The sequence below is a fragment of the Pipra filicauda genome, unplaced genomic scaffold (genome assembly GCF_003945595.2).
Source record: "Pipra filicauda isolate LSUMZ 115617 unplaced genomic scaffold, ASM394559v2 scaffold10_size6260569_pilon, whole genome shotgun sequence".
Lineage (NCBI taxonomy): Eukaryota > Metazoa > Chordata > Aves > Passeriformes > Pipridae > Pipra > Pipra filicauda.
The window spans coordinates 1,391,078-1,412,830 of NW_024103541.1; the positions used below are offsets into that span (position 1 = coordinate 1,391,078).

The window sequence follows — 21,753 nt, forward strand, 5'->3', positions numbered from 1 at the left end:
CTGCAAGTCATTGAGAGAGACAGAATGACGGACACCACGCTGTGAACAACCGCTCCCCACATCCCAGAGGGAACAGCCAACTCTTCCAGCTGCAGCAGATACTCCTCGCTCCACTTTGCATGCAGCAATGATGACCCCTAACGGTGGAATATTTCTCCTGAAATTGCTGAGCAATATGCAGAGATTTTGCTTTGCAATGTCTATTTTTACTTAAAGTAATTCCAGCTCTCCCTCACAGATCACCAGCAGAGGAAACTGCTTAAGGTCTACCTGAACTCTAACAGAGAAGCAGCTGCTTTGACTGCTCAATTCTTTCTGGCTTTGGATATGCAAATGCATATTCCAGATCTAAGTCCAGGATTTAAAGTCCTCTTTTTTTTCCTGAGGCAGACTGTCTAACAGAAGCAAATTTCAGTTACACTGCTGTGAATAACCCCTGCACAAAGTCTTCAGAATAGAGGACAAGATATTTTTCTCTAGAACCAGTCAGCTCTATGAGAGCAAGCAAAGAGCACACACCCTAACAGCTTCTCTGAAGCCCTGTTTCAGCTATCCCATAATGCTGCAGTGGCAGCACATTTGATACCCAGTGATCTTTTCACTGGAATCAAATAAAAATAATTTAATTATTTTCAAAGTTATAAAATCATATGTTATTCTAATATTAAGTTGGCATTTTATGTGCATATAGTGTCAAATTGTCATACAATTTTTACCTTCTGGAATTATTAAAGTTTGGTGTTTTTTTTTTTTTTTTTAAAAGTCAAGTACATCTCAAAGTCTTCCACTCCTACTGGGAATAGAAGGTAATTTTAAATTGTGTAACAGATGCCAGGTACACAAAACCAAATCTCGCTTTTCTCCTGGGAGAGATGAGCATCCCTATCTTCCCCATTTTAGCTTGCCTGACACTTGCATCTGAGCAAGATAAAGAACAAGCTAACTATTACCGAGGCCTGACCTAATTGTGTCAGTTTTTTCCAGGTAGAGATAAACACACAGCTCTTAAAAGAGAAGGGCTGAGAGCCTCTGGCAGTTTACTGATTTGTTTACTTTCTTTTAACAATATTATAACACTGAGGTTGTGCTACATTTCAGTCTACAAAGCACAGCACCTTCACTAAACAAAAAAAAACCTAGAGATATTTCCAGACTGCTTAAGAAAAAGCACATTTTCAAACTATCATCTCTTTTTGCATGGTAATAGTAGTTAAAGTCACACAGAGATTAGGTACCTACTAGGAAAAAAAATATATGAAGGCATGCTTCAAAACTGTGTCTATAATGAGTTGACAATTTCATTTGGACAGTATGCAGAGGTGTGCAGAATCAGGGTTTTTTTCAGTTAGAGTTTAATCACTGATTTTTGCATTACCTTTATGACAGGTTTGTTTAGGGTTTTTTTCCTTTTTAAAGACCAAAAATTACTGCATCATTTTGGCTTACCTTTCTCACATCTGAGCTCTTTGGTTCTGTTGTCCAAGTTATAATTCTAGATACAGCAAGCCTTGTCTCACTGGAGTTTCCAAAGTCTGTTGGATCCATCTGTCTTGCCAAGGACTCAATATACTTCAGGATAGCAACTTTCACCTGAGAAATGAAAAGGGGATTTGTTAAACTCAGGGGTTGGCAAAGATGGATTTATCCCATAGTAAATAGATACCACCACAGATTGATAAGACACGTCACACATGGCAAGGAAAGAGAGAGAGGGAAGTAGTCCTGTGACATATCTACAACATTCCAAAAACCAAGAGCAACTTTCTATCACGGATAAATTCCACTCCAGTAAGGGTCTGGAATGGAATATCAGAACTGGCTTGAAATGGTACATTTGCAAAAGCAGATCAGAACTCCACCACGCTGTTTCCACCAGCAGTTATTGGTCCAGATGCCAAACCATAGCTTTTGGTCTCAAACCAAAAATGCCTGATGCTGGAGTCTGAAAAGATCCAACATTTGGGTGATTGAAGAAAGAACACCTGAATCATTTGGCATCTAATATATTCCTGTCTCTGGAAGATAAATGTATACGACTTCCAGAATTTATGGTGTTCCTATTTCTGAAACAGCAACCTCCTGAAAAAACGGTCTGCACAACAGTATCCCTCAGGGATGATTCAATGACAGAAAGCTCTGAGGGTTTTTTTCTCCAAACCTTATACATGCTACACCTGATTGGTGCAGTAAGTACTTGTTAAGGTGTGTCTGGGATCCCAGTTTCCCAGATGTTCAGAGCCTGGTCCCTTCTGTCCTGCACAGACAGGTTTTCTTCCCACCAAGATCAGGATGAAGAGGAATTCCATGTCTAAATTTTAAAATGTTCCCAGGTGCTTAAAGCCCAACTCTTAGTGACTTGTGATGAGTTATAGGGCCCTATTTTAAAGATATTCACATTTATTAATATGGAGAATGAGAGACTTAATCAAAGTTGCCAATATAATTCCTATATCATGGATGTACTTACAATTAATTACCTTCTCAGGAGTTCTATGCCTTATGGTATGCCTGACATGGCAAGGTAAGACAAGCATGTTGATGCTTTAGTGAAACAGCTTTTGATACTGACCTTCAGATTTGGTGTTTGGGTCTGATCTACAATAAACCTCATCAAAATGTTAAACTGCTGATCAAACGGAAAAGAATCCCTGTCCAAAGAAAACAAAGGCAAAAATGTAATGCAAAATAAATGTTTAGGACAAAATTAACTCAATACATTAAAGCTTACACACCAGATTTCAACATTTACTCTTTTCCTCTTCTTAACTTGACCATCAACCAGAGAAACTCCAAATCTAAGGATCAGTTGATTACTGACAGAATACTGGAGAAAAGTTCTAAATCAGTATCTTTATACATTGTTATTCTACCTACTCTCTGTACACTTCTCCAGCTTTTGGCACACCATTCCTTCTTCATTTCAGACTCTGCTTTGTTCCCTTATCTCGAGAAGCAGCCTAGTTTATCCTGTCCTCGGAGTTCATACCTGGCTTTGATTTCTCTCCTCTTTTTTCCTACTCTACCCTATTTTCTCCTAGATTATTACTACTTTTTTTTTTTTAAATTATCCTATTTTCCAGAATGAGCTGAACCTTATTGTAACACTGTCCTGTGCTGGACATCCTCAAAAAGGACATGGAGCACAGAATTGTGTGAACATCACAGTAGCATTCAAGGTCTGATCCTGACATGACTGTTATTTGCTGTTTGAACAACATTAAAGATGCTCCAAACTTTGTGGTAAAGCCCCTTTCATATTATGAATACTGTAAATTTTTGTACCTATCAGTCAAAAAAAATTGATATCTAAGCACACACACCCCCCAAAACTCCAAAATTAATCAGTTACATATTTTAAAATTTATGCTTTAAAGTTATTTATCTAAAAGAGAGAAAGGTCTTTTCAATTCAATGCTTGAAATACTGTGACATAACTTTGTTCTCCTCTATTCTGGTATTCATAAAGACTGAGCCCTCAAAATTATACAGCACTGTTGGATTTCTAAAATGTTCCTGCCTTCTTGTAATCCTGAAAAAACCTCCATAACATTTGTCATCTGAGTACTCTACCTGGTAACATCCAGAGCTTTTTGAACTTTCGCCTGCACGGACCCCAACAAATCTGCTCCCATTTTCTTTAGCAATTGGGTCAGGAGAACAAAAAGCCAGTCCTGCAAGTCGTCTTTATGAATGATGATGAAATCAACCAGGGTTTCCAGAAACATGCTGAAGACCTATAAACAAAACAAGTGTCACAAAAAGAAATACAGTGCTTTCAATAAAAATAATCAAAGGGAAGGGGTTTACAATCTGAGTTTCAGAATGACTTTGTTATTAACAGTTTCATGAATGAATGATTTTAGTAACTACATTGCTCTGAAAAAAAAAAAAAATCAAACGAGACGTCTAAAATGTGTTGTATTAAAATACCACATGAAACGAATGAAGGAAGGGGGTAGAAAACACTTACTCTCTGTTGTGAATTCCACGGCAAAGCAGGCCATGCAACAAAACAAACCACTCGTTAGCACACATAGTGATCAAGGTTCAGATGCAGTTTGTCAACAGATAAAAGACACATTCATTGAAAGTTTACATTTTCTTAAAACACAATCTTTTCTCAGCAGAGTTACTTAAAACATTATATACCTTGGATCAGATCCAGTCTCCTCAGTCATGAAAGTAACGTATGTTTATATACATTTATATGAACAAAGTTTACATGTGTTTAACACCACAACTAATTTGTTTGTAGCAATAATTCTATAAAAGCAGTGCAGATAACAGATCACTGCTGCCACAAAGACATACTTGAGTCCAGAGTGCAGTAAGCTCTCACCTTACTCAGAAATCAGAAATATTTTGCAAACAAATAGTTACACCTTCACTCTTTGCACAACACATACCAAACCCCTGAGAACCAAAACTTTAAGACCTTACAGGTAGGAACTACACACTGGGCAAGACCTGTGGGACAGCTGGTCCACACTATAATTAAGGCCAAAAATGCACATTTTGAGCAAAACCTGTGACAGGCAACACTGCCTGCCCAGGTCATTTCCACATGACCATCGTTTATTAAAACTGGTTTACCAAGTGGTTTTGAAGTACAAATATTTGTATAAACTTATTCTTTCTTAAACTGTATTTAACCCAACAGCAGATGTTTTTACCCAGACATTACTGGCTGCCCTAAACAGCAAATCTCCTAAGGAAGGGGTATGAAACTCCCTTTTCTCTTCTCTCTGCTCCTACTTACCTGTCAACAGAAGACCACGGGGTCTGAACATCCCTATGGACCCAACCACCTCATCCTCTAGCCCACTTTTTTTCAAGAAATGTCTGTAAATTCATGCCACGCCCTTTAACTTCAAAGGGCAGTGTTATAAAGAAGGCAAAGTGCTACATGAAAGACTTTAATTGTGAGATTCAGAATAGTACCTTGGGGAGACCCCAAACTGCTCTCAAGTGTACCCAACACACTAACCCCAGTGACTGTGATGCTCATGACCCTTCATGGACCACCAGGAGACTCCCTAGAGAAGTGCAAATAAAACTGAACTTCTCACTCCAGGAGGTGACCTCTGAAAGGCATTAGGTTGCTCCTTAGGAAGCATGGAGTGACCGGTTCCTAGCAACATAAGAGAGACTGAGACACATCCCTTCCTTGTAAAAAAGATGAAAATCAAGGAGATTTATAAATGCCAGTTTCCCCCAGCAGATGGCAGGGGTAGAAATACAAAACACTCATCTTGGAACAGCGTCAAATGTGCACACATAGTAACGTAAGAGCGCGAGCCAAGTCTTTGTGATCTTACCTTGCTGTGAGGGTCAGCAAACATGCGAGTAAATATTTCACACAGCCTTTTTAACTCGACTCGGCTAAAATACATAAATGAAACATGATATTAATGCTAAAGCCTTAGTTGCAGGGGGAAAAAAAAAGCTAGTAAATATTAACAGCTGAAAGATTTAAATGTTACTTCAATAATGCTTCTGAAAACTCTGCGTGTCTAGGTAAAGCCTCAACTGCCACTCCAGTTTAACTGCTGGCATCACCAGTTTTACATTAAGAAAACTAATAAATATTTATTTTTAAAAAATGTTAAGTCAGACATTCCGATTTTCTGATGCTTTTATTTTCTTCTGTATTCTGGATTTCAGAAGATAACTTGAAATGTGCACATTTCGGGGGCACTTAGTTTCTGCCTGAGTCAAGGTCACTGAATCACTGAATCGTGCATTTTTTTCAGCTTAAGAATAGGTTTCTCAAGTCTCCTTTGTGTCAGGGGTTTCAAATTTCCAAGTAAACTGAGAACTTTCACGTTGTTTGGCTATATACTAATCAAATATTTGGGTCTAAATTCTCAGTTGCTTCACTAATATCAGTCTAGAATCACACATTATCAACAGATCAAAACAGACTCCGTAGTCTGACAGTAAGCACATTTAGGAGACAAATACATAGAAATGGAAGACAGATCAACAAATTATCAGAAGATAATTAAATCAAGGCACAGTCTAGGTTCCTGTTAGTAAGACATTAGTAGGTGCTCAGTAGTGCTCTTTTTATGAAAGGCAAAAAAAATGCTGCATGAAATACTGAATTTGAGTCACCACATGCAGAATTCTTTGGTGCCAAAGCTCTTACTTGCAATGTATCGAAAATAAAATCCTTCAAGGCAAACTGGCAAAGAATACAGAATCTTTGGTTGTTTATGGTGCAAACAAAAACAGAGTAAGGTAGTTAAGTTACATTTCCTGCATACTATGGATGCAATTAGGTATTTTTCACAATTACTATGAAACCAGAGCAACTAGTGAAATGCACACTGATTGCTCAGAGAAGAGTTACTGAAGGTTTTGGCTACAGGTAACATCTTTCCAGACTGACACTGTTAATTTTACAGTCCATCAACTTCTCTCTTTCTAAAAATAAGCCTTGAACAGGCCAGAAGATGCTAGTAGTCTACACCTGTTTTATGTTAGCTTATTCATAAGTAACACAGGACAGTTTTTTCAAATAAATCTATGACTGATCGAATTTTAAAAGGGTACAAACCCAATGGTTTTAAGAGTCTGAGAGAGAGAAAAAAGTCTCTCTAACAACATCACAGTAAGCTGTCAGGCTGCACAGTCTCAAAATGACTACAACACTCTCCTGACTTCACGTAGATTGCAGCTCTCTGAATGAACCCCTATTTACTACTCTAATGAATTTTCCTTCTGGACAAAGGTTATATAAAGCCGTCAAGTATAAGTGCGTCCGTTTCTAAAAGCTCACGGACCCAAGGTAACAATGCAAGCACTAAACTGCAACAGATAGTGGAAGAATATTTCCTTCAGGGACTCATTGGCCTTGTTTTGTCTAGAAGACTTTATGGGGAGCCCTTAGAAAAGTAGGCCACATGAAGCTGTATGAAACAAAGAGGGTAGGTAAGTGCCGTTCCACTTTGCATGCACATCTCTGGATATGCAAATCCCAGCTAATCTTTCAGTTCAGAATACTAAAGAAAACCTAGCCACATCACTGCCTTTTATTAACTTGTTATACCACAACAGAAGATATAAGGTTTAATTAGAAGACAGACTTGCCCCTTGGACTAATGACCTTGATGATGTTCTGCAAGATGCCGTGGGAACAAATGGGATGATAAAATCTAATCATTAGAACAGGCACCAGATCAACTCTGAACCAAGAAGAAAGCAGATCAAAAGAAAACCAAAATGAAATATAGAGAACTAAACCCAGTATCAAATTAAAAAATAACTGTACAGAACTGTAGTTTCTGGGACAGGTTTAAAAATTATTCAGGATCAAAGCTAAGATGACTTGCTAGCTTGAGGGACTAGTGACAGCAGCACAGTTCAAACACCGCAACCAGCAGAGTCGAAATCAATACTTTAATTCCACCGGCATTTCTTGTAAAAGCTACTGATCTGAATAAATAGCCCATCACCAAAACTTGTCAGCACTTCTTTGCAACTATCCCCAACAGCACTCCAAACCTTGGTTATAATCCTCACACACTTTCATGGCAAAATCAAAGTCTCACCCAACTTTCTCATACAAGTATATGAGGTGTCACAGTTTTTCCAAACAGTTTATTAAAGAGAAAGAAAAAAGACAGCACACATGTGGGTAGTATTAAGAGACTCAGAAACAGACCACATCAAAAAGCATCTCTGATCTAGAGACTAACTACTCATTCTAAAAACCTGTAGCACTTCCCATTTAAGGACTGTATCATATCGTGAAGTGCTAGAATATTTTTATGATGGCAAGAAAACAACTTTTCAAGGCCTGCTCTCAGTACATTTTCATTCAGACTGTTAATATGAACAATCAAATATTTTCAGCCAGTGTGAAGCCCTTTTAAAATGGAAACACTTGCACAAATCCAAATAAGTAGGCTATAAATCCTGCAACAACCACTTATAAACTTGGCCATAATTTAACATACTACTCATAACAGGAAACTAAAATTGTCACAGCTATTTGTGAATGTTATCTTCAAAGGAGCCAAGAGATAAACAGCTTGTTTATGTGAAATACTTTCACCATAAACTAAGGATGAAAAGGCTATGGTCTGAGAATCAGTTGTCTAGTTAACATGACCTGTGGTCTATAGGGAGTTTCCACATAACTACTGGATAATCAGAAGACTTCTTCTCAAGTGTGACTTGTCAAAGCTGTTTGAAGGGTTTTTTGTGGTTTGTAACAATGAAAAAAGGTCTGTCTCTCCTACCATAAGCAAAGTTTCAGAGTTGGTACACCTACTTCCTTGCCCTAAGAATCTTCACTCTACATTATACACTTAAATTTACAGGACACAAGTTTCTGATAGAAGTTTTTTCAAGAGTTATAAACAAGATCTATAATTACAGCCTCCATAAAGAGTCAAAGTATATCCAACGTCAGCACTGTCTGATCTCAGCTCTGAAACACACACACACACCCTGACTCATTTTAGGGTAAGTGCAATGTTTGCTTTGCCAACGAAATTGCTGTGGAAAAAAATATTGAAGGTTCAAACAGAATAATGTAAAAATGGTACCACCCTTTGAGTATGTTTACAATACCATCATTGTGGGAAACCTCACTGTGCTGCTCCAAGCACCTACCACTGGAGGTCTTCATGAGACAGAGGAAGGTGAAGAGAAGACAGCATGCTTACCTGAGCCCTTCCTACATTACTGCCACAATTTAACACAAATTATACTGATGACATAGCAGAAATTTTTCCAAAGGTTAACAGAATCCCACATTGTGAAGACAAAGCCTTTCACAGCCATAAAAGATACTACCTGCCTCCATACAGCAGGTACATATTACTGACTTCTCACTACAGCCATGCCTACTCATGAACTACTGACACCATAAAACCACGAAGGTCACCTCAGTGTCCGCTGGCTTTTCAGTAAATTCTGAAGACCTATGAGCCCTTCCTTCCTTTCAGACCAGTTGGAGCTGGCACAGTGGTTCAGGACCTCAGCCACATCTTCCGTCTGTCGCAGGTAGTGTGGAATGCCCCCATTCCTGGAGCCATAGGAGCGCTCCGAGCAAGCGCTTGATGCGTCGCTGTTGGCATCGTCATCAGAGTACATCCCATAGGGTTCATATCTTCTTCTCACTGGTTTTTTCTGGAAGAGGGGAAACTCAGACTTACCAGGTTATATATAGTTATATTAATGCCAAAAGAAAAACATTCTATTTGTAATCACTAAAAGGAAGATTAATGCTACTGTTATAGTGACATAGGTGTTTTAAGACGTCACCATGCACTGCCTGCTTACCTCTCACAGTAGAGCAAGATAGATCCCATTGATTTCAACGAGACTATTCGAGTGACTAAAGGGAGTAGGGCCTGCCTTCCCCCGCAGGAAAGCAAGATATTTATGCCCAGTCGAATTAGTTACTGGTAATGAAATTAAATGTTGTTTTATTGGCAATAATGGTCAGTTCCATTGTTACAGATGCTATGATGACATAACCTCTACTTCAAAAAAAAAAAAAAAAAGATAAGGAAGAAAGAGCTGAAAAAATCTGTGCTGGCATGCACAGTCACTTTGATATTGATAATGAAGTGACTCTAGAAATGCACTGGATACAGGAGATGCCAATTTCTCTGTTAGTTTGGGCTAGGATTTTTCCAGAGGTTGCCAAGGGAATTGAGTACTCAAATCCCACTCATTTCCATAGCACAGCATTAGAGGACCTAATTCCCTTACGTACATTTTTGACAACCTTGACACTTCGAGAAGGAGTATTAGAATAATTATGGCAGCAAAATAAACTGTCAAATGAACCTTAACAGAACAGGGCTGAAAGGACAATATATCAAAAACAGATCATCTATATTCTGAAGTGTTTGCTACAGAACTCCTTCCAGTGTCCAGTCCTGCAGTTCTTAGACTTGTGAAGCCAGCAGAGTTTTGCTTCCACTAGGACTGAAGGATTGAAGCATAGAAATTAACTCAAGTGCAGTATCATGGGCATTAGCAACAGGGTGGGGAGAGTTGGAAAGTAGAAATAAAAAGTCAAGAAAGCACTAGTACCTTGCTCCTGGAGTCTCCTAACAGCTGTAGGCAGGAAAATATTGAAGGGTGGGAAAAAGCATAGAGAATTATGTCAGAAGCTTATGTAGGGTTTGTTTATGCAACAAAAACGTATAGCAAATGTGTCTTAGCAAATTAAAAAAAAATACAGTTTACGCAAAATAAAAGTGGGAATAATAACGCCTGAATATCTCCTAACTGTTGCACTACTCGTATTGCTTACAGTTTCCATAGGGGAGCTTGGAAGTGAGATTATCTCTTTTTTAGGAACAGATCTATATACAGCACCTCTTTGCTTACTTTTCAGAAACTCTGCACCGAAAGATACCAGAGTTTTTGGTGATGATTTCTTTCCCCACATATTATTAGTAGCATTTCATTTTAGGGTCTTACAAAGAAATTCTGATGTGAGGAAGCCACTATCTACAGTACAGCACATTTTATCAACTTCACTTGCCAAGTTCTCTTTCAACCCACAGTTCTTACACCACACTTTTTTGAAGATTAGCTTCTTTTAAGACCCCCTGGCTGGCACGCCTGGCTTAAAGGCCTCACTTAACAGTGAAGTTTCCATCACCCTTTGAGGTCTTCTGACAGATCTGAGCACTGATTCCCAGTACAGCCACTGTAGGGTTTAGGCCAAGTCCAGCTCAAACAGAAGCAGTGGATCCAATGGGATTTGTACAGAGGGAGTAGAGGTCACAAAATGACTCACTGTGTTTTGTTTAAATGGAGAATTTGGCTCAAGCCATCTTTGGAGAAGTTCTTTTCATTTTCTACTACATGTAAAAGAAAACTCCTCTGAAAACAAGGCTACTGGGTAAAAGTTGGCATCACATTATTCTCTCAAAAGGAGCCTGCACAGGGCTTGTAAATTGCCTGTTGTGAGAAGGCAACCAAGAAAAAGAGCAAATTGGGCTGGTGGGAAAGAAGGGGACAGCAACATTGCATTGCATCCCCTAAAGTCATACAAATTCAGATTGATCAACAGTCAGCAGCACCACCTGGTTTCCAACTAGACTTAAGTATTTCCCTTTTAAAGTGTTCAACCCTTCAAGATTTTAACATTGCAGTACAATGTTATTTAATTTATGAGATATTTAAAAGGGAACTCTGTAAGTCTAACTGAAGATTAAGTCACACCCAAAAAAATCTCAGTGCTCAGCAGTCAATTGAAACACTGTGACTCTTCTCCCTCACAAAGCCTGTATTCAGCAGCTGCTCAAATGCAAGGATAAAGCCTGATTTTGTTTACACAGGCAAACCATTGCCTGTAATTATACTCTGAACTGCTCTGGTGGCAAATTTGAGGTGCTGAGAGCAGAACTGTCTCATATGTTGTTTGTTGTATTTGGTAATGGGAATGTTCACTAATGATTCAGCCCACTGAATGCAACAGTGCCATCCATTATATACTATCTTACCTTTCTAGTATTCGGAAATACTTCTTTTGTTTTGAAAGGTAAATTTTGTAAAAAGGGCCATTTTTCTAAGAGTACTCTAATAGGTGACATGAGCTGGGTGATAATCAGATACAAAAGGAACATGTTAGCCATCCTTAGGGAAAGTGAACTAGGAAATGGAGAAAGGTCATCCACCACAAACACTGGGGATGGTTCATCCTCCTTAGAGACAATATGAGATAGATTCTGAGATATCTGTCTCAAGATACACCAGGAAATCTTTCCCTCAGTTCAGATCTGGAGCTTGAGAAGATCCACTGGTACCCAGCTAACGCTATACAGTAATTTCTCCTGCTTCTACACATCCTCTCTCACCCAAATACTTGAGGTAAATCCAAAAGCTTAACACTTGCCTTCTGAAGAGCAGAAGGCACTTTTTGGGTTCTAGTCAAGAGTTACCACAGTTGAGTAAGATTATACAGGACAATGAAATTTTTAAGAATGACAATAAATTTACTGGGAAAAGTAGTGAATGTTTGAAAGTACTAGCAGCAAATTAGAGAAATACAACTTAACTGCATGAGATGGTACCGATTCCATGCAAGCCAGGTTATGAGCTAACTGAGTATCTATCCAGGTGCAAATAAACACAGGGCAGGACCTTGTGAAATTCTCAGTTATTGCTGAAACCCGATCAGGAATTGACTCTAACAGAGGACACTCTTTTTCTGACAAAGTCTTTATGCAGGTAATGGGATTGATGGAAATTTCCAACCCCGCGAGTGACGAGAACCCTCACAGTGCCGTGAACATCCTCTGACAGCCAAGTGAAAGACAAACAGCTGATCCAACCCATCCTGCAGCTCTAGTACCAAGCCACAGCATCTGTCTGATAACAACTGCGGAGAACTAACACGAAATAGGGAAAAATATACTGCTGCCAATATAGCCGAAGACAAAACAGCAAAAGGTAACTAACTCTACAGCATCAGACACTGGCACAATCAGAACAAAGCTATTTAGAAAGAGGAGAACATACGTACAGGTAACTTTAAGCCACTTTCCGGTGTTGGAAGCATTTTGTATTTTTCCTCTTACCAGTGCATCGGCCACAGCAGCCTCCAGATCTGTGCTGGTGCTCAGGACTCGCATGGCATTCACAGAAGCAGGCATCCTGCCTGGCTGTCCGAGTCCAAACCGGTCTGCACAAAAGACAACATTGAAAGAGATTGTTAAATGAACTCACATTCACTTGGAATCCTAATCAGGTGCCCAAGTAGCTCTCCCCATGGGCTCTGGGAACTCACAGTGCTTTTCCATTAAACACCCCTTTACCCAGAGCTCCAGAGAGTTTGTCATTAAGGTAAGAAATAAACTATTGTTTGTTGGGTGTTAGAGACAATTTTGGATCCTCAGGGCAACTTTGTATTTATTTATTTTAAACTGGGAAGCAGGGTATCTATTTTATGTTTCTTTTTACACAGCTGTTTCAAAGCTTTATTTTAATGTCAGAGGCAGACATGCCCATCCCAATCTGGCACTCTCAGAAATCAAGAGAAAGCTTCTCATTAACTTCAGAGAGACAGAACCATGCCTGGTGTCAGAACATGCTAATACCCAAGCTCTCATTCATCCTGCAGCCTTTTCTCAGGCAAGGATGTGAGACTAGTATTTATACCTATTTTATGTCTCAAGGCTTGATTGACCAGTACAATATTCCCCTATGCCCTCACAGTATAAAGTTTATTATTTACTTGTGAAGTGACTGCAATTTTTGGTTTAGTACTGTTCTTAAGAAGCAGTTTAAATGCCAAAGCTCTATGTCAAAACTTATCTTTTGAGCACACAGGATCATCTTTTTCCCTTTGAATTTGATGGCAAAGTTCTCGAAGGCATCCAAAGCAACAGAGATTGAGTCTAAAATGCCATTTACGCTCCTAACATTAATTAGTTTACTTTATAATTTGCCAAGTCTACCGAAAAAGTTATTGAATTAGTTTCTTTAGCAAAAGCCAAATTCAAAAAGGAAGGTTAGCAGGGATATGACAGAATCACTGACTTGAGTACCACAGGCCAGGCTCTGGCAGCCTAGTCCTTCTAGGTGGGGGCAGATCAGACACCACATTACGGGGATCCTGGCTTTGGTCCATAAGCAGGAACATTGGTTTTTTACATTCCGAGTTTTTGTTTCCACATGGGTTTGTTTTTGCTCATCAAGGACTCAGAACATCCCTCCAGGGACATTGGTTACACACCTCTCCCCTGCACCCACACATGCCAATAAGAGTTTTGCCAGCAAATTCAGAATCAACTTGCGTGAGCCCATTTAATAGACCTTCAGCTGATCCACACTGGAGGCAGCCATCAGGCAGCACGAGAGAGGGATCAAGTCACACAGGTCTTTTAATAGTTCATCTATATTTAATTTAACAATGGAAAAATACTGCTCATCAAATTGCCCAGCTATATTGTGGATTTACAAAAAACTGAGGTCAAATGTGGTATTCAGCAGTTTAATGTATTTTTTTGGAAAATACTGCGCTTATCACAAAATTTCATTTCTTTCTTCTTTAAGAACCTTCTGCACTGAAATATCTTTTAAGGAATTAGCTCACACTGACATGCATAATTTAAATCAGAGATTGAAGTTTGCCAGTCTACTGTCCTAATTCCAAAGCTTTATTCGAATGTATCAGAGATTAAGCTACTGAAAGGAAACAGGGAAAAATTTTATATCCAAAGTATTTGGAGAAGAAAAAAGAACCCCTGCAGACTAGTATTTATTTCAAACAGAAGTGTTATCTAACAAAATTTACTGTTTCCTAGAGTTATGTACCCAGACAAGACATTTCTGATTTACAACAAAAGCACATTTTCTACAAAACACATTACAAGGGAAAAAAAATAAACAAATTTCTTAGAACTACTGCCAAAAAAGTAATCAAATCATGACATTTCACAAAGAAATAAAAGTTGTATGTGTTATTACTATCCCCTTTTTTAATGCACTTGAGTTGAAGAATCACTTCAAATATTTAGGTGAAATAGTGCTTTATCCCTAAAATAGAAAGATCTGTGCACTCTTAACAGAAGCACAGAGGAGATAACAATGTGTTAGGTCTGATTGAAACTAAAGTCACAACTACAGAGATATACACTACAAAGATGTACAGAAGACAAGGATTTTCCTAAGTGCACAAAATATCTGGTACAATACGAGGGCTGTAAATGTTGAGAGAAGTCTTGAACTCAGTTTTATATTTAAACCCAACTCAATGACATTGCTCAAGTGTTACTGAGATCAGAATTTGGTTTTAGCTTTTGAAATTACACAGCATCAAAAATACCACTGTCATTTGTTTTCACATAAATTTAGTATTACATTAGAAAAGGGTAGATAGTTGTTTTGGCTTTTTTATTAAATGAAGAACAAAATGACAAAGTAATTCAATTGTAGATCAGTTTAAATACCCAGCATAAAGAAAAAAAAATTGAGCTTTTCTTACACGTTAAGTGCAGTGTGGCATGCTGGCTTCTATCTATCTCCATGGCTATCAGGAATTTTCTGAACTAATTTTTTCAGTGATCTTTAAATTCATAACACCTAAGTTACTCTGGGTTTCTCCCCAAGACATTGTTGCCATATCTGAGTGGAGAAGTAAGACCTTAGGAGAGATCTCAGTATATCTCTAACATGGGGCTGGGAACACATCTGGCTCCAGGAATAACAAGTACAGGCAAGCCCAACATTACTGGGTAAGAAATAAGCAGAATATGCTCTGGCCACATTCCCTTGTCTCCCTGGCTAGATTCATTATACTTGTTCCAAACTTGGTGAAAATTTGCAATCACCACTTTTGACCCTTTTTTGCCATTTTTCAGAAGATTTTGGCCTTCCGTAGGACACAGGTAACCATAAAAAATTTGATTATTCTTTGTACCAAACCACCGGAGCCAAGCATGAAGTGACTATCACAGGAAGCTGAATGCAAACAAAGCTTAAATCTGTATTACAATCAAGCTATTTTAAATATTTTAAATTACTTTGGTTAAATACAAATTCAAAATGTTATTTGAAAAATGCCAGTCAAATTAGCTTGCATCATGTCTGTTGAGTAACCTGATAATGGAAATGTTTTGAGAGTTTTAATTAAGTGACAGCCATTTAACTAGACTCATGAGAAACAGAGTATTTTTCACTCCCTACCTGAAGGGGTATAATTAAATAACTTTCAGTATCACAAGTTCCTTATGCAATTTTAGCCTCCAAGAAAACACTGAAGGTCTCATTTTCTACATCACCTTTGTCCCCATAATTAAGTTTCTATTGTCCCAAAGCCAGCAGCACTTGTTCGACTCTTTTTAAGACTCCCAGTGAAATATCCTGATTTCAAAGGGAGTTATAGGTTCTCCATAAGAATCCAGCACAGAGGTGAGGAAGAAGCAACTGCAGATTTTTCTCATTATATGTGAGCATCAGTTGCCTGATGCAAAGCCCACTGAAATTAAGGGAATAATTTTGGGTTTTTTTCAACAACTTCCATGTACTTTGGACAAGGCCTTCAGAACTATAGGAAGGGCAGATCAGCATGTGTTATGCTTCAAAGTTGATTCTGAAAGCTCCTCAGGTGCTTAATTTTTGCTGCTCTTGTGTATTCTGGAGAGGATCCCAAAGAACTTTCATTAACAGCAACAGTAGTCCAGAATATTTAGTAATAAATGGGATGAAACCCATTTGGGTGATGGGATCCAATTCTAGGCCCCTGCTGCACAACTGAGCCAATTTACAGGAGAATTGAGTAAGCCCTGGATCACCCTTTGTTTAAACACTGTTCACAATGTTCCTAAAATACATAAAATTAAAAACATCCAATAAATGAAATTCAAAACAAAAAGCCACGTTGAACAAAACCAGAACAGAAAGCCCCGCAGCGGTGAGAAGCACATGCCAAGTGCTGGCTGATGCATACGATGGCAAATGTTAAGATGGTGTAAAACAAGACTACGTATAAGAAGCGGATTCATGCAGTTAGCGCTTGTTCACCTGACTGCCCAACAGAATCAGCAGTGGAGAGAGCACTAGTGGACCTGGAATGACGTCGAGAAGCTGCAAGTAGAAGGAATGGCAACACCCACAGGATTAACACACATTGAACCCGAGACAGAAAATGCCACAATCCAAAGGGGATGCGCGTGACCACTACCGGTAAAGGTGTTTCATAGTGACGGGGAAATGAGGCTGTGTATGAATGCATAACAGATACAGTGCAAGCCCCACAGCAACGCCTCCGTCTGTAGCTTCCCCCCTTCCCCTCGTGACCATAAACACAACGCATGACACAACTCATTTGTGACAGTCCCAAAGTGGGTGCAGCTCAGCAAAATCCCCCCAGTGCACATCAGTCACGTTCCAGACCCACAGGCCTGGAAGACGGCCATCAACGAGAACGTGGAGCACATAACTACAGAGAAGGATTTAGATGTGTCTGATCTAAACCCCAAAGTGAAGCCATGATGAATGGTTACGAATTGTGCTTGCAGGTATTTTTCTACAACATTCTAGCCTATGCATAAAGAAACGTTAACAAAGAGAAGGCATAACCACATAAGTAGAAAGAGTCATACAGGGAGGTCACCAACCACTGTGTATCAGTCCTGGGGTTGGGTTTCTTTTCCAAGAAAACACACGTACACACATATTGCAGGTGTTGCTACTGCCAAAGGTGTCTTGCTTTTAACAAATTTTGTATACATGTTTCTTGAACCTCAGTATGAACATGCACAGATAACGAGAATATGCACATCGCATATGCACAACCTATCTAGAATTACACATGTATACAAATTGTTAATAGCAATGGAGCACACGCAGTAGCAGAGGAGCCTAAACCAAATATAGCTCCCACTTCAATGCCCAGTTGTTAGCAGCACATCAGTCACAAAACGCCTTTGGAGAGGTTTTCAGTTCTTGGATTCAGCATACAAATGAGTTCTTTATGAAAGTAAATGCAAAACTGGCCTGGTCATTTCCAAATTACATAAATTCAGTTTTTCTAAGGAAGTTTTCCCTATGTCTAGCAATGACATGCTCACCAGCTCAAAGCAACTGACCCAAGAAACTGATTGTTCATTTGAGCAATTCATCACCACAGACTCACTGAAGGCCTTGTTGCTTTAACATCGTAACTAGTACTGTCAAGAAACTGAAAAAATAAACCAAAATCACCTTCTAATCCAAACAGGCTTTGTCAATTATGTACATACATGTGCAGAAGAAAAACTCTAAGTCTTCTTTCTAAGGCAAGGAATTCATAAACACAAATATTACGAAGTAGAAATCAGCAAAATGGGAAAAATAAAATTTGTAGTTTTTTCAACTGTGAAAGCTTCACTAAAAGCTATACAGAATATGCAATGTGGTCTTTGACTATGGAGAACACATGCATTTATTCAAGAGAACAATCCCACTGACATCATAAGTAAACTCATGAAAGATTTGCAGGGTCAGCGCAGGATTATGGACTGAACCTCACAATTAACGTTCTCAGCATGCAATTGCTTTCTCCCAAGTCATTCACTGTGCCCCTGTGGATGCCACTGCAAGATTAGGGCTCATGGAGAAACAAGAATAACAAAAAAAAAAAAAAAAAAAAAAAAAAAAAAAAACTAAAAAACCCCACATCTCTGCAAACAGACTGAGCATAGACTGACTCTTAACTGGGATTTACTAACATAGGAAGCAAGACTCTTGATGCACAGACATGCAAACCTACACAGCAGCCCAAAAACAAGGGCAATTCGCAAGGTCAGGATGTCGGGCTTGACGCTGACCATAATACCTCTAAAATGCAAGAATCCTGTCTATACATATAGCTACTTAAAGTATAATTCACGAATATACAAGTTAATCTTTATAAGCAAAACCAGACCACGCACAGTAGGATTATATTATCTTTGCATTATTGCAAGATTAACTGGGTTCTAAAAATACTGTAATAGAACCATATTGTTTTGGCTTAAACTGACATATATAAACTTCTCTGACATGAATTATCCACAACACAATTAACAAGTTCATGAACGTGTTCAAGTTCAAAGCATTTCAATGAAAACACAAGGAAAAGGCAACAGGATAACAACTACAATGGGTTACTGTTGTTACATCGATATTTCCTCCCCGTGTAACCTTTATGACCCAATAACAATATATTTCTAGAAATGCATTAATCTTCAGGTAATTAAAAAACATGAGTTAAAATGAGATGACCCTCTTCCCACAATAAATGTAACAAACAGTGTAACACACATCTGTAACTAAAATTTTATAGTCAGTGTAGGAGTCAGACTCAGAACTGGTGAAGGCATACAAAGCTCACACCAACCCTGACTCTGGTACACTGCATTTATTTTTCAGAACAAGGGCTCAAGATAATATTTCAACTACTATATTTTCAATAAAATAAAAAACCACAGCACAGTGACACAGAACACTAACGAGTTACCCTGAAATCCAGCCTGCTTATACATTTTGGCTGGAGGAAAAGAGGCTCATCCAAAATTGAAGCTAGGCAAGTTAACTATAAAATTGAGTTACAATTGTGTATCAACTGTCTTTTTATAGCTCTAGTATCAAATCAACTTCATTCAATCAAAAAAAAGTTCATCCATTTATCTTAAAGAGCTATGAACCAAGTTATGAACGCAAAGTTGAACTCCTCCCATTTTTCACCAAAAATTGATATTAGAGATAAAGCAAATAGATTATTTTAAAACTCAATATAATGAAGTCTTTGAACCCAAAAGCCTCTCCAAAATTAACTTGTGCTGTGTTCCACTTACACACTGTATCATATTCTTCATTTTGTCACTATGTGCAAAATAGATCCTGTAACACCATTCTTCGTTAAATTACTATATAAACAAAGAGGGTCTGGAGATCAACCATATTTCATGTCTGAGATGACAGGTCTTTGATACAAGTAATGTTTTTGGTTGAATATATGACATGGTATTTGATCAGAAACATTAACTGTCTTGCTGTATTCAGCATTTGTGCAGAAAAACTTCTGCATGTGGTAACTGTAATGAGATTCTCTATTTGTACTGTACACTTAAGCTGCACTTCAATGATGCTCCTTTAAAACCTCAGTCTTTCCACAATTTTAAGCTGCTTGATAAAGTTTTCTACTAAAATGGCATGTGCAACTAAACTGATGATTAACAATGTTCTGTAAAACCTCTACAAAAAGAGAGCTGCTATCTCCATTTAAGGATTTAATATAGAAATTATATACTGTAACTGTGTCTAGCTGTAAGAAAGTCAGATTGTGAATAATTAGAGTCACTCAAGAACAAACTACGATGCTACCAACTATTTCACTGTGACCTAGAAGATCCAGGTTTGCCCTCCCATAGATTTTCATCAGTGTTGTAAAGCGAAGCACAGCAGCCCCGTACAAGCTGATTTTATGAAACTAAACTATTTTCCTGCTAACAGTGAAACATTTAAAACCAGAATTGAAGCATGCAGAAGAAAACAGAGGGGAAAAAAACAGGGTTGGAAAGGGGGAGTGTGAGGAATCCAGAGGACAGGAAAGAGCTCATTCCACCTAGCAGTGTCTTGAAAGGGTAACCACAACAAGGGAAAAAGGCAAAAGAATATTGACCCTTAAAGCTCCAATGCCTACATGTACTCACCAAGTGGAGGAAAGCCCCGAGCAGGGCTTGTATCTCGACTGCTCTCACGGCTGGTATCACGACTGCACCCCTGACTCATGCTGGGTCGGGGGATACGACTGCTCCGTGCTAGCATGCAGCATGGAGAGTTTCAGAGAAGGTGAACAAGTTTAATGAGGACAGAAAGCTCAAAGTCAAGTCACATTTCTGTTAGTTACGGTAATTATTACATTAGTAATTACAATCTGCAGCAGCCTGCTCAGGCTCTTTACAAACCAACTACCTTACATGCTGAGCGGTGTTTGTGATGTGAAATTTGAGCAGCATTAATGTCTGGCTGACAGTCTGTTTTTGTCTTAAGCAATCCAAGTTTTGTTATTCAAGTAGAGCAGCAATCTTCAATCATTTAGGGGAGCTCTACTGTTGCAAAACAGATGAGGCTGAAAGAAACCCTTCTGGAATATTTCTTCCTTAATTATAAGATAAACATCCTTCTGGAACAAAATAGTAGATGAAAATTTTTTTAAGTAATCATAATACCTATATGTTATTTCTACATAGATTTGCCTTTCACAAGGATAATTTTGCCATGAACAAATATCCTAAGGAAAAAAAAGGTGTACTGTACAGACTTGCAGAAATATCTTTCTCTAATGAAAGGTACTGAGAAAAAGCATTTAGAACCTGAATACCTGAAAGACAGATTAAAAAGTGATTTGAATTTGAAGAGAGCAGCAGAGCTTCAGATATTTAATAGAAGCTAACTTCTTGCTCCTCAGGCATTTTCTAAAAGCTTATATTTATAGTTTTACATGCACATAGATCAAGATGTATGCACACTGAAGGGGAGCTTTAAACTATACTCTTTACTTTGACAAAACTCTATATGTTTGCAGATGTTTGAAATCCTACATGTTTGAAAGATGTTTGCAGAAAGGTATTTAGTAAGCTTTATACCTGATAAAGAACACAATATTTTCTTATGGAAAAGAACAGCAGTTAATTGTCAGGAGTTTACCCTGAAGAATTTAATGACAAGAGAGATTTCCTTTGCTGTTTTGAAAAGGCAGTAGCATATTTTAAGCGTTCAAGAAAAGCCATTAAAGAATTTTCTCATGCACAAAGTAAATCCTAATCTGCCAGCTTTGATGACAACACAGCAGAGGTATGTATGCATAATATGAACATGCTAATAATTTGACAGTATCCCTGTTTTTATTTAAAAAAAATTCCATTTGCATGCTTCAGAATATATATATATATTCTTATAAATGTTGGTTTTTACAGAGAACCTATACGCCTAGACTCAAGCTAATGAAGTTCCTCTACAGTGTTTCTGTGGTCTCATATACACTGGGTGTGTTAGTATCCTTCAAGCAAAACAGTACAGAACAAAATAGAAACCTTCATATTTGGGTTTTTTAATTCAAATAGAAACTTCTGCCAGATTCTTGGTTTGTCAAATCCCTTCCAGTTTTGCAAAACCCAGTTCATATCTCTCAGCTGAATTAATGGTTCTGATGGTTGACCTTTGATGTCAGACAATGCAAGATGAGCTATTAACCAAGATGATTAGATCACCATAATGTCTAATGGTTCTGAGTGAGCTAAATGG

General features: G+C 38.3%; 1 protein-coding gene across 29 annotated transcripts in view; it reads right to left on the minus strand.

The window, feature by feature from the left end:
• Positions 1-21,753, minus strand: part of CLASP1 (cytoplasmic linker associated protein 1) — a 174,512-nt gene that overhangs the window by 43,052 nt on the left and 109,707 nt on the right. For 11 of the 29 annotated variants that reach the window (XM_039381730.1, XM_039381652.1, XM_039381663.1 and 8 more), the window contains 10 exons: positions 20,160-20,267; positions 16,507-16,569; positions 12,561-12,664; positions 10,060-10,083; positions 8,900-9,144; positions 5,319-5,382; positions 3,971-3,973; positions 3,571-3,734; positions 2,570-2,648; positions 1,447-1,590 (listed from right to left, as the gene is read on the minus strand). In XM_039381730.1, coding sequence (XP_039237664.1) covers positions 1,447-1,590; positions 2,570-2,648; positions 3,571-3,734; positions 3,971-3,973; positions 5,319-5,382; positions 8,900-9,144; positions 10,060-10,083; positions 12,561-12,664; positions 16,507-16,569; positions 20,160-20,267 — 998 coding nt within the window. The remainder of the gene's footprint in view (positions 1-1,446; positions 1,591-2,569; positions 2,649-3,570; positions 3,735-3,970; positions 3,974-5,318; positions 5,383-8,899; positions 9,145-10,059; positions 10,084-12,560; positions 12,665-16,506; positions 16,570-20,159; positions 20,268-21,753) is intronic. The other 18 variants (XM_027725607.2, XM_027725606.2, XM_039381710.1 and 15 more) reach the window with 5 other exon arrangements.